Raw genomic sequence first — 19,082 nt, 5'->3', positions numbered from 1 at the left:
CCAGGGAATCTGTGGTACCAGGCACGCACACAGTGCACATATATGTGCAGGCAGGCAAAATACTCATACACATTAACTAAAATAAGTAAGTCTTCTAGATAGGCTCATAAAGCAAAGCAGAACACAGGACAGGACTTATTTTTCTCCTTGGGAATTTGTTCTTTTTAATTGGAGTGTGATGCTAAGCCTCCTGCAGGGTACACAGAGAGATACAGGGAGTCACGGTGAATTCACAGACATGGGGTGGGATGGTTCTCCTCAGCAGCCCTGGGGAGCTGCACATAAGGAGAAGTAAGGTGGAGCAAGCCCAGGGCTCAACAGGGGAGTAAAACAAACTGTTCTAGTTGTCAGCCTGTAAGTCAGGAAGGCAAGGACAGAGTCTTCCTGTGTCCCCAAACTCCCATGTTCAAGGCTTCAGGGTCTCGGCAGATGGAGAGAGGATAGCTTTAGTGCTCAATGTCCCAAATTTGAATCCCAGCTCTGCCAATTACCATATATCCATGACCTTGGGCATATTATTTGACCCCTCTGGGCCAGTTTCTCCATCTGTAAACCAGAGCTGGAGATTACACATTCAAAGCACCTGTCACACCATAAGCACAAACAACAGTGGCTGTCACTGAAATTGAGGCTATACGTTCATGTCCAGTGGGAAGGTACTTGAAGCAAAGATGATAACTGGCTCTGTGCGTGGATGATGAACTATTGTAAATCTGGCCAAGTGTCCTGAGCCAGCACTGGCATCCTGGCAGGTGGGAGTGCCTAAAGGAGTCTCCCTCAGTATTGACTGATCCAACCCTCCCCATGTGCCCACACTCATTCTTTGCTTCCATTTACATTTAACTGGCTCTGGTTTAGCAAGATAGTTACTCAAGCTAAATACCGCCTGGCCAGAAATACAATGCTTACTGCACATTAAGAACAAGAGGCGGACTTAGTTACACCTCTGGTATATCTCAAGCACAGTCCTTAGCAATCAATTTGCCATTTTGATGATGCACAATAACTGGCCTATTAAGCTAAGAGTCTGCATTTGTTAAATGCAAGCAAACAAAGCCTGAGTCAACAGTTGCTCCTCTGGTTATTAAAAGCTCCTCTCCCTGAGGACTGTGTGGGAGGTGGACTTCCTTGTTGGGGCAGTGGAACTTCTGAGCAGACAGGGAGGGGAAAGAAACCAATGTTGCTAAAATCCCACACCCCACTCAGGGATCACTGTGGGAGCCTGAGGTGGGCGTCAAAGAAATTAACTAACTTTCCCTCCAGGGCTGCACACCCAAATAGCAAGTGTCAATAACATTTAATTTGATGTTGTTGTTGGAGCTTTTCAGAAGCTTGGAAACGGAAAAGATATATGACAAAGTGGTGATCCCAGTGTTTGACTCTTTCAAGAATAATGGAAGTTTGAAGGTGAGTATGCTGTGATTACAGGCATAATATAGACATCAACTATCTGGGGTTTGGAGAAGAACTGATGAGCTTGTTACTAGAGTTGTGAGAAACTTGGTTCTGGCACCTCTAATAAACTAGGCCAGTTAAGCAGATAGGTAATAGTGAAAAGTAGAGAAAGATTTATTCAACGTGGCCACACTAGTAAGAGGATCAGAGGCCTGGGGACCCCCTGCTTGACCCAGGCTCATCTTCAGGGCTCTAACCTGAAGTTTAGGTTTAAATGGAGAATAAGAGGTAGCATAACTAACTGAGCAGCCCTAACCAAGGCATGGCTCCACCCATCACTGTTCTCTCTGCTTCATCCTCTTCTTCAAGGTGGTCTGACACGATGTCAGAACTGTGTGAAGTTCTTTTCCAGAGACAAGTTCCCACTCTGAGTAGTAAAAGACTTCAGCCTTTTCCTTCTCCCATCATGAAATTCCTGGGGAAATTCCAATCCCTGGGACTACGGTTTTGGTAGTCTGTCTTAGTTACGGTTTCCATTGCTGTGAAAAGCCACCATGATCACAGAAACTCTGATAAAAGAAAACATTTAACTGGGGTGGATCACTTACAGTTTAGAGGTTCAGTCCATTATCATCATGGTGAGAGGCAAGGAAGCATTCAGGCAGACACAGTGCTGGAGCTGAGAGTCCCTATTTCTTGATCCAAAGCCAACAGGAAGTGAACTGAAACACTGGGTGTGGCTTGAACATATGAGACCTCAAAGCCCACCTCCACAATGACACACTTCCTCCAACAAAATCACATCTACCTCAACAAGGCTACACCTCCTAATAGTATCACTCCCTTTGAGGGTCATTTTCTTTCAAACCACCACATAGTCTAAATAGCCTAATCCCTGGGTTCTATGGGTCCCTTTACTGTTCAGCATCAGGCACTGGACTACTCTCAGGCCATACCAGCAATTACTAAGTTCATTCAGATGATACATGGAGTCAAGTCTTACACTTATGCTCACACCCTCTTCTTTCATTTCTCATCTCTGTGGCTGTTACCTAGACTCACATCCTCCACTGGAGCAGCTTCTCAATACTTTTTGTGAGGGGTAGTAGGAGCAGGAATTCTTACAGGAGCTCATGTTTCTCAGGCTGACCTTGAACTCACTGTGTAGCCAGGGATGACCATGAACTTCTGATCCTTCTGTTTCTACCTCAAGAATGCTAAGATTCTAGATGTGAGCTTTGTGCAGAGCTGGGGATTGGCTGAGGGGTTTCAGTGCACTAGGCAAGCACTCTACCAATTGAGCTACATCCACCATCCAGGTATAGCTTCTTAAAGGTCACGGTCTCCTCCCCTCTGATACTCTAGCGCTATGAAGCATGAACCGTAATCTCTTGATTGGTCCAATCTGCTCAAAAAGAAGTGGTGTCAAAATCCACCCAAGAGCAGGCTAATAAGCATGTGGAAGAGGGAGAGGCTCATAGGACCTGCCCCTATCTAGGGATCTATATAATTAAAGTCTGATGGGGACATGAGACATTTTCTTCAGTGGTGTAACCACTGGTAAGGTGTTAATGTCCCTGTAAATAAACTCTCATCCACACTGTGATGGCACTCATCTGGGATACGTACACGCACACACACACTTACACATGAGCCCACACACATGTAGAAGGAGGGCTGTTTGGCAAGAGGAAAAAGATCAGTAGGAATAAGAGAGGAGCATGAGGGGGTACCAGGGTTGTGGGTATGATTGAAATACAATATGTTAGTGTATGAAAATGCCACAATAAAATCCATCATTATGTATGAGAAATATATGCTAATAAAAATTTTTAAAAAATTACTACATATAAAAAACGTAATGACTCTAGAAATGCTTTTCAAAAAATTTTAAAGGGAAAAAACTGTCATTTCTTTTCAAGTGTCTGCCCCCTGGTAATCTGCTATTAGCACTTAGGTGTGTATCTGCCTGAACTTTTTTTTTTTGGAATGCATGTATTTGGTACTTTTCTTTTCCAATAATGCACAGCAGAGCTTCATAAAAAGCTTCTGTACTACAATAGGGACTTTCCTGAAATCACATAAAATACCATCCCAATATGATTCCTCAGAGCCCCATTCACTCAAAATAATGGAAATTTAAATTCAACTGTCCTGCCAGGGGAGTATACTGAGGCCCAGGACTCTAATTTTTGTTGCTGTTATATTTCTGTTGTCCCTGCTTCTGCTGGTTTAATTAGTGCATGGTATCATCTGAAGCAATGTCATTTTTATTCCTGTTATGGCCAGAGGCAGTTAACAGACAATCACACTATTTTTAATTCTATAAAACCAGGCAGCTTCTTGTTCTGCTTTAGCATCTCCAGCAAAGAGGACTCCCTGAGTCTGAGGCTGCAAGAAAGAAAACACTTTACGACTAAGGATGTCACTCAATGGAGTGCTCCTCTACTAACATGGATGAAGCCATGGGTTCAGTCCTCAGCACTGCCTATACAGGACGTGGTGACACAGTCCTGTAATCCCAGCCCTTGGGAGGTGTAGGCCAGAGATTGGGAGTTCAAGGACATCCTTGGCTACTTAGCAAGTTCAAAATCTAAAAGATGGACAGAAAGAGAGGGAGAGAGAAGGACCAGAAGGGGAGGGAGGAGGGAAGATGTTTTCCATATAGGTCTTGAAAAGAGCTCTCCTCTCCTTTCTGAGCTGGTAGTTATGGACTCTAGGCTGTTCACAGTGCTTTGATCTCCTGATCACATGCTAATAATAGATTTAAATATGAAATTCTCTAAGAATTAACTAAAATTTTATATTTATTAATGAAAATAGACTTAAAATTTTGCTTGTTAACCATCTTTCTGTCACTGTGACAAAATGTCTAAGAAAAACAATTTAAAGGAGAAAAGATTTCCTTTTGCTCATAGTTTCAAAGGTTTCAGTCCATCGTCATTTGGTTCCAAGTTCCTGGGTCCTAGAGAGGCAGAATACCATGCTGGGAGCAGGTGTCGAAGAAAGTTGCCCACCTCCTGGTAGGCAAGAGATGGAGGGGAGAGATAGTACAAGAATCGCCACAAGGTCATACCTCTGACACTAGTTCCTCAAACGGAATCCTTTGTTCAACAGTGTCCAGCTCCTCCCAGGACCTCATTCAGTTGTGAATACACCATCAGACTAACCCAGGAGACCCAACCACCCCTCAAAAGCCCACAGCTTGCTGACAAGCCCTTGGCACATGGTCTTGGGAGGAAGGGACATTTCAGAGCCAAATCACAGCATTACTGTCACAGTACTATCACAGGAAATGTGATGGATGGCCTAATTCTCAATCTTTAAGATTTTAATACTGCAGTTCTGTGATAGGTCCCAGAGACATGTCACAGAGATGCAAAGCCCGGTCATCATCCGCGGGCTTTCCAAAATGGAGAGGTTAGTATGGATGATCTGGTAATGTCCTACCCCAGGTTGGCACCTGGTTACTCCACTGTAGAGTTGTGACAATTTGAGGCATTCATGTAAGTTCTCTGAATGCTATTTGCTCTTCTGTACTTAGGGGGTCGCAACATTGCCTAGGAGTCCTTGTAAGGAGACGCCAGCTGCTTTACATGTAGTGCCCTGCACATGTGATTGACAGTCAGTGTCTGTTGTCAGAAATTACCATGCCTCTGTCCCCACACAGTTTCTGACCATTTCCCAGCAACACAACTTCATCCCTCCCCCCAACCAAAACAAGTCACAAGGAATGGCTTGGACAGACAGAGGGAGGATTTACTGACCTTGGAAAGGACTCTATGGCTGAGGAGGGGAGGACACCAGGCAAGCCCTCTGTGGGCAGACGTTGCCAGGAAGCATTGATCAGGGTGGAAAGTATTCCCAGTTCCTCCCAGATGGCCAGGCTCCCACTTTTCAGCTTCTTGCTCCTTCTTCAACCTCTCCAGCCCTGGCTGGGCTTCTCTTTCCTGGGAAACACAAACAGGCAGCAGAGAAAATGCAGGCTGCCTTTGAGCTTGTTCCAGGCAAACCCTAAATCATCCTGCCCTGGGGTGAGGGGATGTTTGCTCTCCTTGGCCTGCCCTTGTCCCCCACCCACAATCTTCTACATACTTTCTGTGTGCTTTATCAATATGAAACAACAGCAGTAGAACACTTGGGCAGCTCCCTGTTTTCTGCCCTTTACCCAAATCAAGGTCTCAAATGGTGGCCTTCATTAATCTGTCAGTCACAACTAAGCAAATGTATGGAAACGCTGGGTCTGCTAACTGTGGGAACTACAAAGACAAGTCTTGTTGTTGCAAGGCAGAGGGAGCGCCATCACCATTTACTCAGACCCAAGGCGATGTGTCACTCTGTCATGTAGTACACAGCAAATAAATGATGGATCGTGCTGCTTGGTTTTGATTTTTATTGGCTCCCATAGAAGACACACAGAATGCTTTGTGTTGAGTTCTTACAGGCTAGCTCTGCCTGCTTTATTCCCTGTCAGAGAGATTTCATTACTATTTAAAAAGGAATACAAGATTATACTTTTTTGAAAATCAAACAACACAAAAATGTTGGGAGAGACGGTGGGGAATGATGGTCTCATACAGAGCTTCCCCTTAATAGAACCTGCTCTGTCACTTAGCAAAGGTTGGAGTCTTTGTCTCCAACAGGACCAATCAGATGTCTCCTTCCTGGAACATAAAAGCACAAATGAAAGGTGAACTGGGGCATTATGTGGCCCCCCTCTCCCATGATAGAAGCCTCCTGTTAACATGGTGGTGGCAACATCTGTAACCTCAGCATTCAGAAGGCCAAGAAAGGGGGATCTCTGAGTTGAAGGCTAGCCTGAGCTACATAGTGAAAGCCTGTCTCAAAAACAAAAACAAACACAAGAACAGCAATTCCTGCTTACAGATGTCTACACAACACAGCATTTGTCTGCCCCTGTTGGCTTCGGTTCTTTCACAATGCAATAGCGGCTATTGATCCCAGTGTGATGCCTGCACATTATATAGTCATACACAAGCAGATGTTCAAAGTGCCAAATGCTTTATTATTCACTGTGTGACCTTATTATGTGCCACAACACACACACATACACACAGAGGGGCTCCATGAAAATGTATACAGTTAAAATACAGTTGTCTGTGTAGCCGGGTGTGGGGTTTTTAATATTGATTAAAACAACTATATTCTGGAGCCAGTATTTCACCTGCTATGCTGCTATTAATCCCATACTCTCATTTGAGTCAGAATACTCCTGTGAACAAGCAAGAGAGTCTTGTTTTGGAAAGGAGAAAACCAAGATGGAAAAACTCCTGCATAGTCCAGGCAAGCTTGTAGATTCTAAACAGCCATGAGGAGCCACCGTTGCTCCCAGCTCTGTAGACCTCTAAAGGGAAAACGCCAAGGTGCATAGCGTGCTCTGATCTGTGGGTTTGGTTACCTAATGGGAGTAAGGATATCCAGCAGGGAGGCATGAAGGCAGGAGACGCACTTTGTTTCTTACTGTTCCCTCTTGAGCATTCCAGGGTCATTTTATGGTTTGTCTTCTTTTCTCTCTTTTACTTCCTTCCTTCATTTCTTTCTCCTTTATTTCACTCAGAAAATATTTTGTCTTTGTCTCTCTGGATCCCTTTGATTAGTTCTTTTGGTAACCAACAGAAACAGCCAGACAGAGAAAACGATTTCATAATGGCCTTGCAATGCTACTCGCCCCAATACACACTTATTTTCCTGAAGAGCAAGATAGGAAGTACATCAAATAGGAGTGGGGTTTGGAATGTTCCAGCCCTTTAGTAACTTTCAGGTTTCTTTTTCTATCCTCATGACTGGCATTTTGTGGACGTTATAACATGCATGAAACACACACAGGTAGGGTCAATAGTAAGGTTTGGGGGCCATGGGTGACAGAGGGTGTAGATGTGAGCAGCACTGAGTAAAGACCCCTGGAGCTGGGCTGGGGATGGCGGTCATCATGTGAACCACTGAGGTAGGAGTCAGGTAAAATGCAGTCCTGTTGCAGGACAATTGGGAAGCAGCCATGAACCCAGGACGTGTCTCGTATTTCTCTGAAGGCTGTTTTTCTCTTCGTCAAAAGCAGTCATTCACCTTGCCTTGTTACGCTACCTTGACAGGTTGAAACTCCGGCCAGATTAGCAAAACTGCTGAGAACTATATAATATCATAATTCCCCAGTCATTCTTCTGCAAATCCTTATGCTAGGTGTCCCTAGACCCATAGCCAGTCTTTAATCTCAGCAGGAAACAGCCTCCAAGGTTTCTTTCTTCCTTTTTCCTTTGGGGAGATGAAAGGCAGCTGGAGATACTCCAAAGCCATTCTCGGTGTCATAGCAAACGCCCAGCCCCACTGGGACACCTATTCTGTGACAACTCAAGAGTTGGTTCCTGGGGAGAGGAGGTCAAAACCACAGGGGAACAGGCAGCCAGTTTTCTACTCCATCCTTGCTGAGATAAATCCGGGTCCACAGAGATGGGGCTATCCTCATGGCTATCAGTCCACCCCCTTTCTTTGTCAACCATTTTGAACCCTGCAATAAATTATTAATCCTAGGAGCCCACTCTCCTTGAACCTCACCTCCCTGTTTGTTGTCCTGGACTTACAGCACAGGGGAGGAGAGATTCGGGGTGCAAGGCACCAACTTCAAGCAAGCTTGGTCTGGACAACACACCAGGATCAAGAGGAGAGTCGCCTTTGCTGACTATCCAGGGAGCTTCTGAGGCCCAGGATCCAGTGACATACAGGCTCTGTACTATACCCCTTATCCAAAATTCACAGTCCTAGAAGTGTTGCAGATGTTGATATATTGTGGATTTTGGAACACATGAGGTATCATGGGAATTCTCTGCCCGCCCCCACCCTCACACCCCAGCCTAAACACAAAAATCATTTATGCATGTCCATATATGCTTTATGTGCTTAGCCCAAAGATAACTTTATGCAATGTCCTTAACGCACCTGTGTTTTGACTGCAACCCACCACATGAGGTCAGGTGTGGAATTTTTCATTCGTGATGTCATGTCTGCACTCAAAATGTTTTGGGCTTTGTAACATTTTGAACTTGGGATTTTTGGATTCGGGATGCTCATCCTATGTTGTGATTAACATAACTTGAAGCGTCCAGCAGACTGTAGTTGGTGCTCCTCCTTTGTTCCATAGTGGCAGTCTGGGGGGCCAAGCCTAGCATCCCCGTTTTCCCATCAATTAAATGGGGATGAGAAGCAGGTGTTAAAGATGAAGCGAATAGAAAGGCTCTCGGCATCCTCCTGGAAGGCAGTGGACATGCTGGAAATACTAAATTTCGTTCACCAGACCATCTCCCGTGAGCTTCCCAATCTTGCACCTGGGGAAGCCTGGATTAGAAGCTGAGATGGAGGGGCCGGCAATGTGAATGTGTTCTACATGATGTGTCAGGGAAATCGCTCCCATTTCTCTACAAAGAAGAAAGGAGGGAAGAGGGGAGGGTGAAGTGAGGTGACAAGCCCTTCAGAGCTCCAGAAAACTCATTGAGCACCTGATACATGACGGAAAAGGCCTGATTATAGAACTTCGTATCTGGACCCGTGAGGTGGCTGAGCTCGTAAAGACACCTGCCAACAAGCCTGACGACCCAAGTTCGATTCCTATCACCCACATAGTGGAAGGAGAGATCTGACTCCTGAAAGTTGTCCCCTGACCTCCATTTATGGCACACATAAGGGCACCCATGCATGTGCATATGCACACGTGCACACTTGCTCGCGCATGCACACACAGATGGTTCAGCTGTTAAGAGTACTGGTTGTTCTTCCAGAGGACACTGGTTCAATTCTCAGCACCCACATGGCAGCTCACAACTGTCTGTCACACTAGTTCTACAGGGATTCAACCTCCTCACACATATGGGCAGACGCACATGTGAGCAAAACACCAATGCACACAAATAGATCATTAAAAATAAAAGAAAGAAAAAGAGACCTGTATTAGAAGCGGAAAGGAAACCCACAGAGTCAAGCTTGAGTGACAAAGCTCCAGGGACGCTACAACCTAGGAGAAAGTCTTTGCATCTTTCCAGCCGGGATAGGACTTCGGATACAGAGAGGCCATCATACCATTGTCACCACCACTGCTATCACCACAGGAGGCACAAAATGGTTTTCGGCCAAAGTCTGGAGATGAGGAAGCTGGTGCATTTTAAACGAGGGTTGCACCACAGAGGAAACTGGACCCACCTCTTTGTAGAAGCAGGAAGCCTCTGTGTTCACTGTTCCCCCAGACCAGCATCCTCAAGCTCCCCTGTGCCCTTCCGTCTCCCTGCCAGCTGCTTTGCAGTCCAGGGGCACTGTCCTTCCCTGGGTCCAGAGTCACTTCGTCTCCCACCAGAGCTGCTCGGGATTCTGAGGACAGTCTCCTGCACTGCGGTGAGCCCCCAGTTATAAATTACTTACCTGCTGGCCATCATTTTAACATAAATGGATTTTAAAAAGCAGCGAAGGAATATATTTTCATTTGGAGTTAAAGCATCCATTTTTTATTTGAGCCAAGCCTGATGTAGGAGAGATGGCAGAAGAATAGCTCCGAGGCTAATAGAGTTAATGATTATGATGGAGATCCCAGGAGCCGCGATATTTCACTCGCGGTTGCCTCCATCCCAGCTCTACTGCCTCAGCTCTACTGCCTGCAGTACTTCTTTTCCCCTTCACGTCCACTTCCATTAACACCCACCGCAGATGACGGGACCATTATGATAATATCTCTGCTCTCCGCAGCCTCGATTGGTCTTGACACATTATCACCCTAAGAGCTCAGCCACATCGCACTAAGTCCTATTTATAATAACACTTGGCAGGAGCCACCAAAATAAAACCTGGTACTCATGGGCCACCTTTCATCGGAGGAAATCAGAAAGCTTTACAAGCTTAATTAAGCTTCAGCGTCTATGTGACTGATGAGACTCGGGCCTGGGGAAGCTGGAGAGGCGCAGAATCACTAATTGCACACTAGGTAAAGCCCTAAGCAGCCAGGAAGATCAAAATCAACAAAGCTGGGTAGAGTCACTGCTTCTGGCACAGAATGCTTGTTGAGTGAATTTCTCCAAGGTGGGCTGTGACAATCCAAGAGCCTAGCATTTGCTTCATTCATGCAAATGTCTTCAAGCATGAAGAAATGGAGTGCCCGAAAGGCATGGTGACACACCCTTGGGTACTTGGCCACAGTACTCACTTACTGATCCCTTGCCCCTCAAACTGGGACTTGAGAGTCCTAATGTGCCCGCCAATATCATCTTAGCATCTGCCTCCTCGGGTAAGCTTTCCTGGACTTCCCAGGCAGGGTCAGTTACTCCCTGTTCTGAGCTCCAATGTTCTTTCTTAAAATAAAGCTCCAAGATTGTGATAGCAGGCAATAAAATTTTATTGAGCAATTACTAAATGTGGGAGATACATCTCATCTACACAGCAATGAAACACGGAACTGTTATCTTCTCTTCACAGATGAGTTAACAGACCCAGAGAGGTGAGGTGATTTTCTTTAGGTACAAGACAGCCTGGCTGTAGTGCACATGTTCCCAAAGACCAAAAGCACAGGCACCCCAGTCCGGCTCTGATTAAGGAGATGTTTACATGTCTGCCCCTCTCTCTAATCTCCTGTAAGGGTGCATAGCATATAGAAACAATGTGCAAACAACTCCAGCTCAAAGTGAATTCAAGCACAAGGGAAACCCGGGGAAAAGTACCATTTGTCCATGAACTCAGGAAACAGAAACCAAGAACTCTGGCTCCTTCCACCCTTCTCCTCTGCAACCTTCCTGTCTCCATGCCACACCCTAGGTCTTCAGGAACATACCACCACACCCTGTGACTTTCATGGACTGAAATAGCTCTCCAGCCACAGTTAAGCAATTCTTGGAAGATACGCATCATGATCATATAGTATTTTAGTTAGGGTTTATACTGCTGTGAAGAGATACCATGACCTGGACAACTCGTTTAAAGGAAAACATTTCATTGGTGTTGACTTATAGTTCAGAGGTTTAGTCTGTTATCTTCATGGTGAGAAGGATGGCAGCATGCAGGTAGACATGTTGCTGGAGGAGCTGAGTGGTCTATGTCTTGATCCACAGGCATCAGAGAGTACCACACTGGGCATAGCTTGAGCATATGAGACCTCAGAGCCTGCCTTCACACCTCCTCCAACAAGGTCACACTTTCTCCAACAAGACCACGCCTCCTAATAATGCCACTCTCTGTGGGCCAAGCATTCAAACACATGAGTCTATGGGGGCATACCTATTTAATCACCACATATAACAAGACCAAGAAAAGGAGAACATTCCTCAGACAGAAAGGTACTATGCCTTCCTGGGAGAGAAAACGGAGAAGAAGGACTGCCTTAATTTGAACTGTTACAACAGAGCATCATAGCCTAGGTAGCTCAAAAAGCAAATAGGTTTTACCATGCTTCTGAAGACCGAGGTCCAAGAGCAAAGTCTGTAAGATTTATTGTCTTTTGTAGGCAGTCCTACAGGTTCATACCCAGACTGGGTCTTCATATTACCCAAAGAGCACCAGATATGGGGTCTTTTTTACAAGGACGTTAATCCCATTCATGAGAGAATCATGACTTTTATTATCCAATCACATTCCAGAAGCCCCTACAGCTAACACAGTGACAATGGGGTTAGTAATTCAATACGTAAGCCTGGAAGAGACACAAAATGTCTATCCCGTAATAAACACAAACAATAGAATTGTAGCTCAGTTAGAAAGCTGTTCAAGTATTGGCAAACATTGGAGTCATGGAACCACTTTGGAATGGGAGCAAATTTCAAGGATCCTCTTTCCCCTCTCTTCCATTTGGACTGTTTATGGGGGCAGTGTATTGCTTACTGGGACAGGGTCTCACCAAGTAGCCCAGGCTGGCCTGCAACTTACAGTCCCGCTTCTACCTCCAGGAAAAGGGGATCCACTGGTGTGTACCACCGCATTCTGTTTCCTGACTTACTTTTGTAGAAGCATCCAAAAGGGTGCAGTTGGGCATCTCTGTCTTTGAGAAGGGTCTGTAACTCAGAAGAAAATCCAGCAAAAGCTAGAATGAAGGAGGCCAGGTAGAAAGGCAGCAATGCGTGGGTCGCCTACAGCTACCTGGAGGCTCCTGGCTTTTAACATGTGTCCGCTGGAGCCAGGCACATGACGAATGCCTGCCATCCTAGCTGCCAACGAAGCCAAAGGCACTGAGAAAGAAAGACCTTATGTTACACATTGAGGTCAGGACCACAGCCAGCACACAAGACCTTTCACCATTTCACTCAGTAGCAACTCCAAAGAATGTCTCAAGGCAAACTTTAGTTTGAGTTGAATCTTTGACTTAATGTAATCATTTTTATCCTTGACATTGCCTCCACTATTTATAATATATAAAAGGTTCTGAAACCTCAGCTATGTCACTTGGCAGCCATGTGACACCAGGCCAGTAACGTCTGGCTGTGCTTCTGTTTTGCCATCTGTACAGTGAGGACAAGGCTGATATTTGCTGGGAGGGCTACATGGATGAATAAAGCCCATGCTGGGCTGAGTCCCACACCACACCCATAAGTGAGGACTCGGTAAGTGCCTGCTAATGCTGTTGTTATGGTTACTGTTAATATTTCACTTGAGCTGCATAACAACCTGTAAGTTAGATGCGATTTATTGTCCTCATCTCTCAAGCTGAGGAACTGAAAAGCGTAGAAGACAAAAACTAGCCTAAGGAACAAGTCAGGAGATGGAAATGCCTGACTCAGAAGGTATGCCAACTTCAAGCCTCAGTCTCTGCTCCCAGCGCTAACCCTACTTCTGTAGTCCAGGAAGTACAGTCCTATGAGCCTGATCATTGTTCACATAGGACTGCAGGCAGTTTTGAATATATTGGAGGTCTAAGCTCAAGGAGTATTGAGAAAGTATTAAAAGAGCAAATAGGCTATTTGGGGACATGTGAGTGGCACCTCACCACTAAGCAACTGCCATAAGTTAAAAAGAGATGGCATCTCCCTGAAGCAGAGCCTCCAGGAAAGCAGGTGTGACGTCTTCAGGCTTCAAAGCGAAGGTGCTAGAAGGGTTATCAGCTAACAGGGAAGCAGAGGCAGGTCTGTAAACGCATCCAACAATCAAGCATCCCTGTAAATCCAACTGCATCCCACTCTTTAGGGCATGCTTGTGTGTGCTTCCTTTCACTCCTTAATCCTCTGGCTTCTGGAGTTGAACTGCTAGAGTTTTTATACATTCATCCTGCCCTGGTAGAGAGTATGCTCATCCTGGAGCTATGACAAGGCTGCTCAATGGTAAAGTCAGCCATCATCTGAAGTATGAGATCCCAGCCTGCTTCTTCATCTTCCGTTTCTTCAGGGCCCTTAAAATGATCACGAGGATCTGGAATTGGAGGTGGCTGGTTCTGAAGTCAGCTTTCCCAGACTAATAATCACATGCTTACTTCCCTCACATTCCTCATGCAGAGGCCTCATCAGTATTTTTTTTAAGAACTTTGAAGAAAAGTTACTTTGCGTCCTGTAGCAGTGGGATATTTAAAGACACAAATGTATAGTGCTACTTGCAGAGTTTCATCTCATTCCAGATTAATCAGCAAATTGTTAATGAATGCCCACTAAGTGCCAGCCTTTGTGCCCTGACCACTATTAAACAATGGGCAACAGAGACTCCCATGCAGTTTATAATGATCCATCAGTGGGAACTGCACATTCACAGCTTATGCTAACAGCCAAAAACACAAAGCCACCAAGCACTTTGAATTGCCCCATTGCCCTCAAGACATAACTTGGCCCACGGTGGCATTTAGTATTCTGAGTTTAACTTAATCATGCACTGTAAAGCGTAGTTCTCTAATTAGATGATGTTCTGATTATTCCCACAAGGTGGAGCTCTTGCTTACAGTTTGCCCACACCAAACCCAATGCAGAGAAGGAAACAAAACAAAAAAACTACCACCCAGAAAGTTACACCAAAAGATAAAAATGAAATTCAATGAATTCAGTACTTATTTCATGTAATATATACCTCATTATCTAGTAAATGTAATAAAAATTTGATAAGAGCTGTCCCTGCTCTCTAGGGAAAGAGGAGATGGGAACTTGAACAAGGCAAGAAAAAAACAGTTTTTAATGAATTAATATATTGTGCTGGATCTATATGGGAAGCATTGCAACCCTTTTATCAGATAAGAGATATAAAAAGCCCCAGATCAGGAACACATTCAACAAAGACCCCCACACTTCAGCCAGTACACACGGGTTTTTCTACCCATGATGGTGTACGCCTTGGGTCAGTGCAGGGTCAGCGATGTTTTGGGAGGTCGATGTCTCTACTCTGCCACAAGCACTACATAGTCTACCCTATAACTCCAGACTAAATACACACCGTGCAGCAGATGCGGCACAGCTGAAACCCCTCATGTGCACTGAGGAGTGTAAAAGGAGAGGAAAGAACCACAACGTGAAATGAACCGATTTTAAACTCTGGTGTAAGGCTGGGAGAGAAGTTCAGGGACAGAGAACCTTAGCGCGCACAGGTCCTAGGGCGGTTCCCCGGCACTACCAGCTCTGGCTCTCAGAAGGACTGCGCCCTCGCCCTCACAGCCCCAGTCTTTGGACTGCGAATCTCCAGTCTGGAATCTGAGATACAAAAGGGGAGGGAAAGAGCCAGTTTGTTTCCAAGGGATTTTCTGGCAGGTTGAACCCAAGTAGATCTGGATGAAGATGCATTGGCTTTTGTGGTGGGTTTTTGTTTGTTGTGGTTTTCCTCCACCGCCCCCCTTCCCACTGTTCCTCTTTCCTTTCCACTAAACTAGTAAGCCAAATGTTATTTGTTTTCCTTTCTTTGGGTGAGATTTATAATTGGGAATAAAGTGACCGACTAAATGACAACTTAAAAATAAATCGAGAATGTTGGCAATGAATGCGTGTATCTGTCTACATATCGCTATTTCTACATATTGAGCTTCCTTTAAAAAGAGAAAACCAAGTGGCATGTGACCAGGAGACCTGACTTGGATGTTCAGCTTGCACAGGAAGGTTTAATTCCCAGCATCCCTGGAAAAAGTCAGAGGCCAATCTCATTGCTCTTAAACCTGCAGTGACCCATACTGGGGAGCTTGCTCTGAAGAGGGGTTGTAGGTTCAAAGTCATTGGCTACAGATGGTTCCTCTCCAGGCTGGAGTCATATCCTCTAGGGCTACAGACATTCCCGGGAATTTACATAAGGCATCGTGAATCATGGCAAGTGAGGTTGCAAAAAGACCCGCCCTGATCCTTGCCCTGCAGTGCCTGGACCACGGTGGGGATCTGTCTCAAGTTTCCAGGAGAGCGGACACAGTCCAATACAGCGGACTAGGCGATCACCCAACTCCCACGAGAGCCCTGGACGCACAGCAACTTCCAGGCCCTGGATTTGGTCTCTTCCCCCTCCCGCTCCGACGCCCTCGCACGGACGCCGCCAGCCCAGCTTCCTCCCGGCCCAAAGTCCTGGACCTAGCGTGGGGCCACCTCTCGCTCTTGGAAGGATCGGTTGCCGCTTTAAGGGGAAGAGGAGGGGAAGGGGCGGGGGAGTGGGGGGCGGGGAGAGGCAGCAGAGGAGGGGGAGGGGGATCCCCCCTCGCTCCCACGTGGTCCGGGCGCCTGTGAATCGCGCCGGCCTGAGGGTCTCACAGCGAAATACAAAAGCAGCTGGGAAGCCACGGCGAGGCGAGTTCCCAGCGCCCGAGCAGAGCGCTGGCCAGAGCCCCGCAGAGCTCCGCGGCCGCGATGGGGCTCCGGCATCCGAAGTCCCGGAGCCAGCCAGAAGCCGGGCCCGCCTCACCGCCCGCACCCGGGAGTCCGGGCTTGGCTTGAAGCGGCGGCGGTGGCACCGGCGCGCCGACAGGAGCATGGGGCGAAGGATGCGGAGCGCCGCCGCCGCCGCCGCGGGTCTCTGGCTGCTGGCGCTGGGCTCGCTGCTGACGCTATGGAGAGGGCTTCTGCCACCACGGACCGAGCTGCCAGCCTCCTGGCCGCCCGAAGATCGACTCCCCCGGCTTCCGACCCAGAGTGGCGGCCCCGCGCCCGAGCCGCGCTTCCCTCTGCCCCCGCCCCTAGCGTGGGACGCCCGCGGCGGCTCCCTGAAAACTTTCCGGGCGCTGCTCACCCTGGCGGCCGGCGCAGATAACCCGCCTGGGAGGCACCCGGACGATCGCGGGCGGCACGTGCCAGCCGGGCTGTCCGAGCCCGCGGAGCGCTCAGCGGTTCACGGGGGCGTCTTCTGGAGCCGCGGCCTGGAGGAGCAGGTGCCCCGGGGCTTTTCTGAAGCCCAGGCGGCAGCGTGGCTCGAAGTGGTACGGGGTGCTCGGGTAGTGGCCCTGGATCGCGGAGGCTGCGGACGCAGTTCCAACCGCCTCGCCCGCTTTGCCGACGGCACCCGTGCCTGTGTACGCTATGGCATCAACCCGGAGCAGATCCAGGGCGAGGCCCTGTCCTACTATCTTGCGCGCCTGCTGGGCCTCCAGCGCCACGTGCCGCCGCTGGCACTGGCTCGGGTGGAGGCTCGGGGCGCTCAGTGGGTGCAGGTGCAGGAGGAGCTGCGCGCCGCGCACTGGACCGAGGGCAGTGTGGTGAGCCTGACGCGCTGGCTGCCCAACCTCACCGACGTGGTGGTACCCGAGCCCTGGCGATCAGAAGACGGCCGTCTGCGCCCCCTGCGCGACGCTGGGGGCGAGCTGACCAACCTCAGCCAGGCAGAGCTAGTGGACCTGGTACAATGGACCGATCTGATCCTCTTCGATTACCTGACGGCCAACTTCGACCGACTCGTAAGCAACCTCTTCAGCTTGCAGTGGGACCCACGCGTTATGCACCGCGCTACGAGCAACCTGCACCGAGGACCGGGAGGGGCGTTGGTCTTTCTGGACAATGAGGCGGGCTTGGTGCACGGCTACCGGGTGGCCGGCATGTGGGACAAGTATAACGAGCCGTTGTTAAAGTCAGTGTGTGTGTTCCGAGAGCGGACTGCAAGGCGAGTCTTGGAGCTGCACCGGGGTCAAGACGCGGCTGCCCGGCTGCTGCGCCTCTACACTCGCCACGAACCACGTTTCCCAGAGCTGGCCGAGCTCGCAGACCCCCATGCTCAGCTGCTACAGCGCCGCCTTGACTTCCTCGCCAAGCACATTTTGCACTGCAAGGCCAAATACGGCCACCGGCCGGGGGACTTAATAGCACTCCGAGGAAGAGAGGGACTGGGGTATGAATGATGAAGGTTAGGGCTGTTTTCTCTATGACAGGCTAGGACCAACCGGCCAACGCCCACCCGGTGACCTGATCGCGGAGGTGTCTGAAAACTTGTGTTTTACCCACTTGCCCCTTTCTTTTCCTGCCAGACCGTTTCCCTTCCAAGTTCTGGAAGGGCAAACTCACCGAGGCAAGAAGTGTAACACTCCCTCCACCCAGCTTATAAAAAAAAGATTCTTTTCTGTGCTTGCGTGGAGATTGGATCCGAAGAAACTGGCTGCTGGGGTTTGGCCCCCAAATGGCAGTCTCTATGGGAGATGCAGTCCATTCTTGTCGCCCCACCCCTCCCACCCCTTCCCAAAAAGGAAAACTTCCGTTTGAGCCCTTGAGCTAATTCTATTTCCTATTACTGTGCGGGTGGAACCAGAGCAGACTGTGACACGGGCTGGTGGAGTCCCCTTCCTCTGTTCTCCCTTTGTTCCAGCGCCACGATGGAGCGATAACTGTTCCAAGCTGGGGTACAGCTCTGGATAGGACAAAGGACAAGACTTCCCCGCCCCTGGGAGCCCTACAGACCCTGGCAATTTGTCTGACTCATTCCCCAACTCCTGTCATGTTGGCCTCAAGGCTATGAATTCAGGACTAGTTGTATGCAGAGTCAGTAATGAATTTCTTCCTGCTTCTCCCAGCTGACCAAAAATATGACAATGATGATGTTCACCAGAAAGAAAAAAAAATCAATTCCATGCACTTTACTTTGTTTTTAATTTTTTAGTAAGAGAAACTTTTTTATTTGACAGATTTTGCCTTCTGTGTATATATGTGCATAAATTGTGGTGTAAATAGACTAAACAAACTTATATTTCAATAAAAGGGAGTTTAAAGTTTAGAATTTAATCCCCGTGGTTTGATCTGATTGAGGTTCCTGATCTCATCTACTTTTGGAATAGGGTTCAGTTTTCTCTGGCTAGTGGGTGTGCTTTGTAAAACAAAGGATGCGGATCCGCCCCCTTTGTGGCTGTGGTTGGGGGAATCAAACAAAGGCGAGAGTGGCGCTCTGTCTTCACTCCAGTAAACCCTAGGACTAGAAAATTGAGCTCAGCCAAGAAAGGGAGGAAGGGACTAGGGACAGATAAAAGAAAAGTGCTCCATTTCCTAGCAAATAAAACTGATATGAAAGGATTCCACTGTAATGTATTCCTATATTCATCATTTGGTACATATGACAGAACCAGATGTGCAGACTAAAACGTGACAAATGCCCCTGTTAAACTTCACCGCAGTGGTCACGTGCTGCAGGTCATTTTCAACGTTGTAATTACCGTGCAACTCAATGTGTGCAGATAAGCTGAGCACATACTGCAGACAGGTAGAGAGTGGTATAAATTAATTCTGCCTCTTAATCTCTGGCACACGTTCCACTGCATTTAAGAGATAATCTCCAACATCTGGATTCCTCTGGTGCTCTGT

The 19,082-nt window shown here is 47.6% G+C and overlaps 2 protein-coding genes across 2 annotated transcripts in view; one reads left to right on the top strand and one right to left on the bottom strand.

Moving 5' to 3' along the window:
• Pamr1 (peptidase domain containing associated with muscle regeneration 1) overlaps nucleotides 1-5,275 on the bottom strand; it is a 162,847-nt gene extending 157,572 nt beyond the window's left edge. Inside the window, exon 1 of the mRNA XM_040745929.1 lies at nucleotides 5,163-5,275. The gene's annotated coding sequence lies outside the window, so the exon portion shown is untranslated. The remainder of the gene's footprint in view (nucleotides 1-5,162) is intronic.
• Nucleotides 5,276-15,999: 10,724 nt separating this feature from the next.
• Fjx1 (four-jointed box kinase 1) lies at nucleotides 16,000-18,794 on the top strand. Its single transcript, XM_005064871.4, has one exon. It carries the CDS (start codon nucleotides 16,280-16,282, stop codon nucleotides 17,633-17,635), a length of 1,356 nt encoding a protein of 451 aa, XP_005064928.1. The 5' UTR covers nucleotides 16,000-16,279; the 3' UTR covers nucleotides 17,636-18,794.
• The last annotated feature ends 288 nt before the right edge of the window (nucleotides 18,795-19,082 follow it).

The sequence above is a fragment of the Mesocricetus auratus genome, unplaced genomic scaffold, assembly GCF_017639785.1.
Source record: "Mesocricetus auratus isolate SY011 unplaced genomic scaffold, BCM_Maur_2.0 Super-Scaffold_100004, whole genome shotgun sequence".
NCBI lineage: Eukaryota > Metazoa > Chordata > Mammalia > Rodentia > Cricetidae > Mesocricetus > Mesocricetus auratus.
The sequence above is the reverse complement of the archived record's forward strand: the minus strand, read 5'-3'. Positions and strand labels throughout refer to the sequence as shown.